Source organism: Rhea americana, unplaced genomic scaffold, assembly GCF_003343005.1.
Source record: "Rhea americana isolate MKP2758 unplaced genomic scaffold, rheAme1 scaffold_24, whole genome shotgun sequence".
Lineage (NCBI taxonomy): Eukaryota > Metazoa > Chordata > Aves > Rheiformes > Rheidae > Rhea > Rhea americana.
Window position 1 is genome coordinate 573,465 of NW_028186357.1, and position 12,479 is coordinate 585,943.

A 12,479-nucleotide genomic window follows, 5' to 3' on the forward strand; every position below is an offset into this window, starting at 1 on the left:
GAAGGCTTCACAAGAACACTGCCTCTGCTGAAAGCAGAATGGCTTTTTTGTTTTGCTGTTTTCTGATAAATTTAAAAAAGAGAAAGAAAGAAGAGTATGCGTGCATGCACAAGCAAGAGAATGCAAACAAGCTGTAGGTAACAAATTCTGTCAGTTGTATAATAAAGCATGTGGGTGGATACATTTGCAAGGATCACTTTGAACAGAAGCCCACAGAATGCCTGTCCCTGTACGTTTTATGGAATATACACAAGGAGAGCTGAGACTGGGGAGTGTGTGTGTAGGGGGGGGTGTTATCTGAAGCTTTTGATATCCATGGTAACCAGATAGAATTCATCCACAAGGAAGATCATTTTATAACTAGGATATCAAATGACCTGAATATCAGATAACTCAGGCTGCTCTTCCCYTGAAATATTTCCAAACTCTGGTCTATTCAGTCTGACTCCATTCTTTTGCTAAACACCTTCTCCAGATCTAGATGATGTCACTGAAGGACATGACAACAATCATTTGACTTCTTTTCTCAATGTGGGCTATGTCTACCTTACCTTAAACAAGCAGGGTTTTATTTTAGATGACCTCAATGTGTATTTATGTGGACACTTAGCATATCTCATTTAGAAAAAAGATCACTGTGCAAGCAGYCATTTACAAAGCCTGCCAGAGAAGGAGGTAGAGAGAGAGAGGAATACTTCAACCCCTAGATTAGATTAAAATCCCAATTAATTCAAAGCTAGGGACAAGTGCATTAATGACAAACTCAGAGAATCACAGGGGATTTGTGCAGCCTTTTGTTCATGTTTAATAAGGCAGTCTCTCCAGGAACAGAAAACCAGGTTACATCTGCTCCAAATGGACTGCATTAGTTGTCATTTTGAGAAAGTGCTTTGCTAGTTATAGTTACTTTGACATGTTTGCCCCCAGGAGAACATTACATTTCTTACCATCTGAGGAAGGTGGGGTGGTTCCAAGCGGAGTGACAGGTGTTGTCGGAACTGGGCTTGTTGGTGTTGTCATCAGCCCCATTTCAGGATGGCTCTAGATGAGAACACAAATGCCCACACACAGGTCAATAGCTTTTCTCTGCACTAGCCATACAGACCACTACAAATACTGCTTCAGACTCTCACACAACGGATGTGACTAATAAAATCAAGAAACTTCAGCCTCTCTTCCAAAAAGCAAGTATATGCTTCCTGACCTCAGACACTTAGAATTAAACTGCACATCAATTTCTTTATCCACCAAAACATATGTAAGTGATGGCTGTCCCCAGCAGAAAGCCATCATGCCCTTTCCCAGTCTAGAGTAGGAGAAGATATGCAGAAACGTACACTGCTTGTAGCTTTTGGTTCCTCTACAAYAAATCAAGGGTGCACATTTAAAGTCTTTCTCAATCATCCTTTTATTTCTCTTTTTAAAAGCAGATTGTCCTTCCTCTCCCTGTCCTCCACCTGCTCATATTTAAAGATGATGGCAATTTATTACCTCCCTGCCTTGCTGTAGAGCCCAGGCACCACAGGAAAAAGTGTATAACGTAAATAACACTATCATTATCGATCCTCTCTGCTTCCATCAGCTGGTTGCTCTCCCCATTTCATCTTTGCTAATAGTTGCCTGCCTGATTACTGCTTTGACTTTACTCTTTGTAAGCTTCCGGATCTATCCAGACTGGTGAGATTGTAGGCAATCTGCCATGCTATTTTAAGTTTGGCTGTCAAGCAAAGTGTCCATTTCATAGGGCAAGGCTTTCATAAATGTATCATCCACAAAGTGCCTTAATATATTATCACAAAATTCAAAACAAAAGAAAAGGAGTAGAAGCGATTTCATGTTAGTTCCAAGGGATTTTTTAGAGTACAAGCAAATACCCTCCACATTATCTTTGAATCTTTGTTCATTTTATGAACAACTATAAATGCATATATCTTATGGGAAGCAAAGACATATATACTACAATTTGAAGACAATTTTAAATCAGTACAGGCTAGTAACTTTGAAACACAGTTTTCCACTGAAAATTTTACATACAAAGAGGTTTGTTTCCATAGGTTTTACTAAGGTGTTTACTTTCCTCTTCCTCAAACATCAGCTGTCAGCTGAGATAACAGTGCCACCTGGCAGCAAAAATTGTGGACCAACAAGCTGGTAAGTATACACAAACCTAAACACTTCAGGCATCAGCGCAATCATACCCTTGCTCTTCCTATTTGCCCATGGACTAGCACATAGACATTCACGCAGTCCCTTGTCCAGCACGGCAAATAAACTTAGACATGAGTATTCATTATATTTTATGAGGTTTTCCTGAAGGACAGCATGACCTACCTTGCTCTCTCAAGTAATGTTCTTGGGTAGATTATGTGTTGTTTCTTCATATCTGCACTTCAGTTAAGCCCACTGAATGGTGGCCACTTCAGCTACCACTTTCAGAAACAACTGTTCCAACTTTTTAYCGTTATTTTAAGAGGCCTTACTTCAGCTGCTCGTTTCCTATCCCCCCTTTCCTTCCTCAGGGGGGTCTTGACCACATGAAGGCCTGACTTAGTATTAGGAAGAGCTGAAAGGGCAGAAATCTCTCACAAGTGGTAGGAATAAATAACGTGGGCAAAAGGGAGGCAGACAACTTGAGCAAATTAACTGCTCATGGAATAGAAACTTTCTTCAGCAGCAGCAGATCTGCCCAGACTTCCTCTATTACTACTATTTCCAGTAGCTYTTTCTGCCTTCCCCAAATCTACTCCCTCAGTCATGTCAAGTGTCTAATCAATTATATATAGCTTCATTGTGAGAAGCTGAAGTTACTGGGGAAAGGTGATACCTGCTTTGATGTCATTTTTCTCACAGACTACCAGCAGCACTGGTAAACCAAAAYTAACAGCCTCAATGTTTTCCGAAGCCCATCTAGTTACTCCTTCAACCAGCCACAGCACAACCACCAGACYAGATGCTCTTATCATCCATCTCCCAGCAACTGCCAGCTCTGAAAACACATGCAGTGTCCAGAGAAGCATTCAGAGCTTTGATCAAATGTATGGAGCAGCCATTGCTTCTCAAAACACTGCTCCTTCTTTCCTCACTATAAACAACACAAGTAGGAGTGCTCTGTTCTGGCAGCAGACAATCTCCCAAGCAAGARGGGTTAAACTTTCCAGGGAAATGTGGATAATAAATTGTATTTGGAAAAACCACCCTCATGYGTGGAGTCCAGTTGGAGGCCTGTGGCTAGTGGCATCCCCCAGGGCTCAGTACTGGGTCCCATCCTGTTCAACTTTTTCATCAGTGACCTGGATGAGGGGACAGAGTGCCTCCTCAGCAAGTTTGCTGATGATACCAAGCTGGGAGGAGTGGTTGATACACACGAGGGCTGTACTGCCATTCAGAGAGACCTGGACAGGCTGGAGAGCTGGGCAGAGAGGAACCTCCTGAGGTTCAACAAGGGCAAGTGCAGAGTCCTGCATCTAGGGAGAAATAACCCTAGGCACCAGGACAAGCTGGGGGCTGACCTGCTGGAGATCAGCTCTGCAGAGTGCTGGTGGGAGTGCTGATGGATGACATATTGACCATGAGCCAGCAATGTGCCCTTGTGGCCAAGAAAGCCAATGGTCTCCTGGGGTGCATTGGGAGGACTGTTGCCAGCAGGTCGAGGGAGGTGATCCTGCCCCTCTACTCAGCCCTGGTGAGGCCTCATCTCAAGTACTGTGTCCAGTTCTGGGCTCCCCAGCACAAGAGACATGGATCTACTGGAGAGTCCAGTGTAGGGCTACAAAGATGATCCAAGGGCTGGAGCATCTGCCCTATGAGGAACAGCTGTGAGAGCTGGGCCTCTTCAGCTTGGGGAAGAGCAGACTGAGGGGGGATCTTATCAATGTGTACAAGTACTCGAAGCGAGGGTGTCAAGGGGATGGGGACAAACTCTTTTCAGTTGTCCTGCGTGACAGGACAAGAGGCAATGGGCAGAAATTGAAGCACAGGAAGTTCCGCCTGAATGCGAGGGGGAATTTCTTCCCTGTGAGAGTGACGAAGCCCTGGACCAGGTTGCCCAGAGAGGTTGCGGAGTCTCCTTCTCTGGAGATCTTCAAGGCCTGCCTGGATGTAACCCTGTCTAACATGCTCTAGGTGACCCTGCTGAGCAGGGAGGTTGGACTAGATGATCTCCAGAGGTCCCTTCCAACCTTATTGATTCTATGATTCTATGCGTCAATTAGTCCCTAAGCCAAGGGTATCCAAACAATAATATGTAATCTGTATGCTTCCAGACACGACAACACATCCAGCTTGGAGCCACATCAACTTTTTTCCAGGAGCCCTAATTTATCATGGGCATGAACTACTGTGAAAACTGCAGCAATCTTACCCTTTTCCATGCCATCCTATCTAAAGGCAATATTAGTAGGGTACAGAAGGAATGCCATGCAGCCCTTCCCATACAGTGGGAGAAATGGCTCTAACATGAGCCGTGCTCTCAAAAGTATTTTTTTCTAGCAAAGCAGAAAGTATTTTTTAATGCATAATAAACCCAGGCCCCGGCTGCTTTTGATCTTTCATRCCCATCTACACCTATGACAAGTACTCAGGGAAAAAGGAGGTAAATTGGTATCTTTTCACTAGTTCTGTTTCTGATTTTTGATTTTGAAGCCATCCACTACAAAGAAAAGGGCAAACAATGCACTGAAACTCACCTGTGCCAAAACTGTGATGAAGTTTCTGTTTAAGTGAACAGCTTCATACAGGGCCAGAAGGATTGCCTCATTTGTTCTGTGAAAGGGATAGACAAAAGCATAGTTACGGGCAACTGATAGATGATAATCCAAGAGCAGAATTTTTCAGAGAAGAATGATCCATTTAAGCAGAYAGATTTTTGAGTACATAAAACTCTGCCTCTGCAATCCAGATTTTTTTTCATTATTAATAGCACTTAGCAGTCCAAAAAATAGCAGTTTCTAGAGCTTGACTGTAATCTCTGTTCCTCTTCTGCTGAAAGTCTCTGGTTCCTCAGTCTCAATGTTCTCTTTAAAGCCCTTACTTTCCAAGGGCAGAGATTCCTACAGACAGACCAAACAGTTATATTTATCACTTGCCCTCTTAATTTAAAGAGACACATTCTGGGGGACAAGAGGGCATGAACTGTTGCTTCCCACCTGCCACCTCCAACATCCCTATCCTACATTAAAAATGCCTCATTCAAACCACAGTTTTATATACTTCACTGCAAACAAYTCAGCTGTGGTTCCTGTTTCACCCTTCTCATCTAACTAATAAACACGYTGTTTGCAGAGGTGCAGCACTGTTTTAGTTACAAGGCCAAAACTGACGCCTCCTTTGTTTTCCTACATTAAAACATCTGACTGAGCAGATAATGTCTACCAGTATGGTAAGTTGCTATTCATTGTGCAGTTAACATCTGTGCACTTACTGGACTGTTATCTTCTCGTCAGCATCTGCTATGAACATACTGCCCACCTAYGGAAAGAAAGAGTATTGCATAGGAACAATTTATGAACACTATTAGGCCAAAGAGAAGGCATGGATTTAACTAAGTCTGAAGTACTCTGGGAGAACATGCAACTCTGCAATGCACTGATCCAACTTTCTTTCTAAGACCAGTAAAATAYAGATGGAAAAAATCTACAGGCTGAGTGGGATGACCCTCTATAAACACATTCTCCTTCACACAACCGTTACTGATTAATGTCTAATCACAGAAAACAGGACTGAAACCTGATTCCCAGTCTGGATTAGTCTACAATTTTACAAGGACCAGTAGAGATCATTTCCCACCTGCTTGTCCCCAGGTAACAGCAGTTTTATCCATGTCACTCCCGACTGATGGCCATCAACACTGAACTGCCCTTATTTACAGAAAGGTTTCCTAGTGTCAATTAAATCTCAGACTGCAATTTATATGCAGCACAAAGCCAGTCTAAACAACGGGGACACCAAATCCTCTTTTCTTTGAGATGAGASAATTCCCAGTTGCCTTATGGGATTCACTGGGTACTCTCTGGAAAAGCAGACACTGCCTGTTGCAGAACCCAAGCATACTTCAAAGCTACCGTGTACCCAAGCTTGAGGAACATGACAATATAGAAACAGATCTCTAATGCTGGCCACAGCCTAGGCTTTGAATATCTCTGAGGCACCTTGTGCTGTTGCAGCTTCTCTGCTTTAGTCTACATCAACAGACCAGCAACATATTTTTAAAAATAAATAGCTGTTCAAAGTGTCCAACAAATATTTAAAAATAAAGTCAACTTCAGCGAAAGAGAGGGAGGAAAACAATTTGATTATCAACCCTAGAATACAGATTTCATCCTTTTGAAAGGGCTTTCCCAGACACACAGCTGTATTCTGAGGAGCATGTTGCTATTTCATTCACGTTTGGTGTGGATCAATGCAAATCCTCCCCCCAAAAGAACATCGTCAACCTTTTGGMGGTTTTGGAAATTCTCACCCCGCTGAAGAACTTTCATTAGGCCCCTACTTTAAGAACAGAAAAATACTCCTTTCTTGCTTACCATATTGGTTAGGGCTGAGAAGAAACCACTCTGGTGCTCCTCCTCCTTATCTTTGTACTGCCTGAACAAAAGGGAAAAAGCAAAAGAAGGATGAGGCTCCAGGTTGAAARCAGAACTAGGATTATTTTATCTATATCCCCACAGGACAGCCTTGCCTGATTAGGATACAGGCTAGAAAGAGCACCAACATTCATATTCCCCTTTCCAAGGCCTTGCAAAGAGAGATGTAAAGGGTGTTAAACACATGTAAATTGTGTAGAGTTGAAGTGAGGATGCTGGAAGACGTAACCTGGGACAATGTCTCAGATAAAATTAAAGGAGAGGATTAAGTGACTTAAGAATTTTGTCCAGCAATGCCAACAAAGTAACTGACCCCACGAACACAGAGTCCATATCAGTAACAAAAACATACAGTAACAGAACAGACTGAACTACAGTTGCCCATCCTACAGTCAGCAGGCCACTAGAACCCATGAACGCCAGTACAGTGCTTCACAATCYGAATCTTGCCCAATCCTGACCTCCCCTATACAGAGAAAGGGGGGCTGGAAGCTGGCTCTACGAACTGCTCTTCCGACAGGAGTCCACCCCTGTCTGCTTGTCTTCCAGGACAAATCTGGTACACAAAAGGATGTTTCTAAGCAGGCTTAGCAAGCATGATAACATGAGCAAGCGTTACACCTATTATGCACGTAGAGCCAGTTCAGAAACATGACAGTAGTGTCTATGCCATAAGGCCTTTGATTGGGACTGAAATAAGTGAAGTCAAAAAGGTTAGGTACCTCAGATTTAAGCTGATTTACTTTATTTAGCATTGATATGGACTAGCAAAAGTTCACATAATCATTTATTCCATCTTTGGCATGGGAATAACTTCTGCCAGATTATAAAACTCAGTTGAATTTTTCCATGAAGAAAAATGCTGTTTGTCGTCCAACACACAACAGAAGAAAGGCTTAGTCAACTGACTGTCTGTCAGTTCAGAACAGTCAAATTCAGAACAGTYAAAGGTGTACGAGGAATCTCCCAAAAAGCAATGGGTCTTCCCCACAAATTTAAAGATTTGATTAGACATAATGAACACAAGATAACAATTCAAAAGTTTTGGGGAAAATTAAAAAACAAACAAGTTGGACAAAACAGGCCATAGCTTAAAACAACTTTTGTCAGAAATGAAGGAAAYTGCATGGGTGGAAGCTTTCTTGTTTTACTCTAATATGTTAAAAATATTTATGTGATTTGCAGGCTTGCATCAACATGCAAGCACTATAATAGTAGCAGACAATCAAAAAGAATTAAAAGAAATTCTTTGGATACTTTAAAAATCCTCCTGAAAAACTGCTAGGCTACCCAAGCAGAACCATTTAATAAAYAACTGCAGAAAAGATGCAAGTTTCCCCGAGAAGAAAGCACTTCAGAAAAATTTAGAAACATAAACAAGGGCTGGAAACATATTAGTCCTACTGCTAGCTTTCTGGCTTTCTTCAGAACCAGTTGCTGCTGTTCACCGTTTGCAAGAACATTCAGACCCCAGATCACCCCCAACCTGGTTCAACATGGCATTTAGATAGTTCTGAATACATTTGTCTGTCTTAGATTAGGTTCAGATAAAGTAATTTTCCATCAGAGAAGCACTCAGCAAAYTGTTTATCATCTTTTCACATGGGACCACAACATTTAACACAAGGTTCACACAGAGGTAGAATCAATGATGGCAAAAACATACAAGAGAAATCCACAGCAAAATCTCTTCTGAATCACATTAGCACAGCTGGCACAGACACATTCACACTGGCAACAACAGCWACAATGGACCTGAAGCACCTCAAGCCATAAGACTATTCCCTTCCTCTCCAGGTGCATCAGGGCTGTTAAGTGATAAGCAAGTGCCATAAAGTGCTTTAACAAACAAAAAAAGTTTATTGAAAGGGACAGCAACTACTATGCAGCTACAAAATGAATGATGGTTAGACCTTACCTGTTGTACTCTGATAAAGCCTGGGCAATAACAAGTCCCATTCCCTGAAAAAAATACATTGTTAAAAAAAAATCTTTGCATTAAAAATATCAATGCAGGAAAACAAATACTGAAYATAGTAGCACTTTATCACCCAAGATATCCTCCCATGCTACAGGGAATTTCCTCTGCAGCAGTTTAAACTATTAAGACACACTATGATACAACACAAACATTGTCCAAAAATCAAGGYACCACAATTAAAGCAGGATATCTAACCGCAGAAAGTTATCAAGAAGAAAGTTTACTCTCCTGGAGCTTCCAAACAAAGCTTACTCACTCAAGAAGCCTCAATAAAGTGGCAAGACCCTTTGAAGAAAGCTGGTGGARAGATATCTAAAGGTTCACAAAGGTCATAAACACTAATGATCTCTTCAGTTCTTRTAAATGGCCTTCATCAATCCACAGCTACTGATCATCCTTCTTTCTCAAGTTAATTTAATTTCAAATGATTGTTCTCATCCTTTAGTTAGCATAGATGTTATTGCTTTTATGCCACACACAAACAAGAACTTGCAAGTCCGGACCTCTCATAGCTTTAGGTGTGCTRCCACCTCCTATCCAGCCTTGAAAACAGAACTCAGGGAGAGGCTACAACCCAAGGTATGTTGCAGGACTCTTGATTTAGGCACATGCTTCCACCAAGCTATAACAACTGCCTTACAGACTGTTAATGCCAGATGACACAGCACTGGACAGGAGATACTTCCTTCGGCAAAAGCTACCTTGTGCCTCTTTAAACAGCAACAGCAAGTAATGTATATATAGCYCATTAATGTATAACATACCATCTTTAGCACATTTCTTGATACCCAGCCTTTCCACCACTCCCACCATTTAACTCATGAATAGTCTGTCCAAATTTTGAGGTATTTCACCCATCTCAAGAGTTCAGTTAGGGAAGAAACCCACTATTCTAGCGGTCTGTTATAGTACTGCTCCCAAATCTTCTTCACATCAGATGCCAAGATGGCATACACTTATGGAAGAACATCCCCAGAAGCAGAGAGGAGTAAGTCAAATACTCACATTAAGCGTGGGCTCATCATCTACAATGGAGAGCTTCACAATGTAGGGATTCACTGACTGCTCAGAGGGGAAAAAAGAGAAAGGAAAGAAAAAAGAAAACTAGTTTTAAATTCAGCCTTAAAAAAGAAACACATATACAACAACTTATCTTTCAAAATTTACCCAGCCACCCTAAAAGGAATTCCCCTCCTGTTCCATAGCACAGAACACACACAATTCAACAAGTCACCAACAAAGTACCAAGATTACTATACCTAGGCCACCTTCTCTTTACTTGCTCAGCTAGGCAGGCTCCCGATTTTAATTGAGAGGGAGTCTCAGCTCCTTTGCTAGCTTGACTGTCAGTCTTGAAAGTGGAGCTGCCATCCTCCAAGGTTCTTGTCTGTGACCCACACACTACTATGCAGCAAGCACAAGCACTACAGCTGGAACTGAACCTTAGTGTTCTGATATATCTTTTCTACAACACCTTGCAAAGATTGCCTAAAGAAAGGATGTAAGAAAGCATGACAGTGTTACAGACATCTGCTGCAGAGTTGGTGTTCAACAGTTCACACCACTGAGAGCTAGGAAGTCTTTGGAGAAATTTCTTTAACTCTCAGCTTAATARAACACACAGAGCACATCTATAAGGATGAGTCCTATTATTTAGAAAGTATTTTAGATTATCAATACACATTTGTTTTTCATCRTTCATATGCATCAGCACAAACCTAACAAAATTGATTTGGAACCAGGACAGAGAAGAAAAGGYTCTATTTGTACAGCAGGTCTGAAGATGCAAAGCATAAAGCACTCAAAGCATGCATCAGATGCAGCAGCACTTTACAAGTTACTCAGTTATCTGTCTTGCCCCAGGCAAGCAGGCTAAAAATAAGACTGACTGGAAAACAACACCCTCCCAATTATTCCGTGCTTCTGGAAAATCGAGTTTTGTCTTTGGTTCAGAGACCAATGATAACAGATCAAAGCTCAGCAAGTCTGTCAGCCTGCCTTCCACAGCATGGTAGCRCTATCTGTCATCTCAGAAAAAGGCAGAAAATTCTCACAGAGCCCATCTGTGCAGGAAAAGCACAAAGACATTTACCTGAGGCTCAGGAAGGGATTCCCATTGAGTAACAATACAAGCTCCTCTTTGTACAGCCACACTCCTTTTCAGAAGTTATATCTAGTCGTTATCAGTACAGCATTCTGCAGGCCTCTCATTAGCGGGCTTCTCCACACCACACCTCWCACACACAACAGTGGCCAAACTGTGACTCACAAGCAGTAGAGGTGATGGGTCTCTGCCAAGAAACAGGGAGCAGGGCTGTGCTGGTATAGGGGCTGCAAGATTATCCAAATCCCCAGATGTGGCAAAGCAGCAAACTAGCAGGTATTGCACCAGTGAATGCCACCAGTGAATTCCACTCTCTGGAAACCTAGTCATATGCTCAGGCCCATCAAAGAAGAGAGAAGGAGAGGGTTCATCATCATCATCTCCAGCCTATGAACTACTTTTGGGACTCCTGCTGCCTTTGACTCTCCAAGATGTATGGTRCATGTCTCCTGCTTGTTGGCACCAAGAACTGGTCTGTGCATGGTGAATAGGGCCAAGGAAGTTGGCCAACCTGGCTGCAGACATCTGTCTTTTCTCTTTGCAAGTCTCTTCGCCAAATCTGCAAAAATCTGTTCATTAATTCCTATCTTAAGCCTCTCTGTGCCTCCAGTAAGTTCCATGCCTCCTATGTGCTTCTCTAACTCCTWAGGAGAGCAGACCCTTAGGAATCTCCTTAGGAGAGTTAGAGCAAGGCAACTGATACACAGTATTCTACATGGGACATAGCAGCTTCTGCGCCTTCCAGCTTACTGCAAGCCTGTACCAACATAGGCAAGTACAGCTTGCTCRCTCCACTCCTTCAGAGCCAACCGCTCCAAATTTACTTACTGTGAGCTTTAGCCTGCACATATACAATGAACTTCAGCAACCTGAAAGTTGTACAAGAACCTTCAGCTAAGCTCATATGATTCCTTGACTGAATATCTCTGTTCTAACCCTGTTACTTCAGTTTTTCCTTGATTTTCCTCTTACTGAGAATCACAGCAAAAGGTTTGCAAAGCTAAGTAAACTTTACCTGCCACTCCATAGTGCCCACCAACACAGAACAGCCCTGAAAGGTGGCTGTTAAGCATKTTGAAAATTCAAGGGTGTTCAATGAAGTGGTGACAGAAGCTTAGAAATAGCTTCTGCCCCCACCTGCCTCCACAAATAAAAAACACGTTCTTAAAATATCTCTGTTCTTAAAATAACACAGGTCTTCTCTGATCACARCCAGACGAGAACAAACATGGGCCTCATCTTCAGACATGAGGAACAAACACTAATTCTTGGAACCTGTGAATACTCGAGACATCTCCATGAAYTACCCACCATTAGTTAACAACAACTGCACAGAAATGAGGGTCAAATCTGGGAGAAGATCATTGCCAGGAAATTTCTAAAATACAGTCCAATTAAAACCACATCAGAAAATCCCCAGGTGTGACATGCCATACAGTAAGCATGCTATGAAAATCCACAGAAATCTAGGAGAAGGAGTAAGATCTCCCTCATACTCCCAGGTTTGTGGTGGAGCTTGGGGTACACCTATGTGAAGCAACTTTTTGCTAGAAAAACAAAGCAGAAAAAAAAACAAGCTAAGCATGTATAATACCTAGTTACATGCTAAARTTATTTTTACATCTGCAATACAAATCAAGGCCAGAGTCTACTTGATTACTCCTTACAGGACTTCTCCCTGAACAGCTTTGCTTCCAGCCCTGGTAAGATCATCAGGAAGGCCAYCTTATGGCGAATTAGGGCTTGAATAATGAATTTTTCTTGTTAAAGGGATTGATTTAAAATAATTTAAGCTCTCGGAGAACTCTGAAAT

General features: G+C 42.1%; 1 protein-coding gene across 2 annotated transcripts in view; it reads right to left on the reverse strand.

Annotated features, from left to right (window-relative positions):
• ARMH3 (armadillo like helical domain containing 3) overlaps positions 1–12,479 on the reverse strand; it is a 133,802-nt gene that overhangs the window by 104,206 nt on the left and 17,117 nt on the right. For both annotated transcript variants that reach the window (XM_085306399.1, XM_085306398.1), the window contains exons 9-14: positions 9,568–9,624; positions 8,500–8,543; positions 6,522–6,582; positions 5,420–5,466; positions 4,686–4,761; positions 948–1,041 (exon numbers count right to left, since the gene is read on the reverse strand). In XM_085306399.1, the coding sequence (XP_085162525.1) occupies positions 948–1,041; positions 4,686–4,761; positions 5,420–5,466; positions 6,522–6,582; positions 8,500–8,543; positions 9,568–9,624 (379 nt within the window). The remainder of the gene's footprint in view (positions 1–947; positions 1,042–4,685; positions 4,762–5,419; positions 5,467–6,521; positions 6,583–8,499; positions 8,544–9,567; positions 9,625–12,479) is intronic.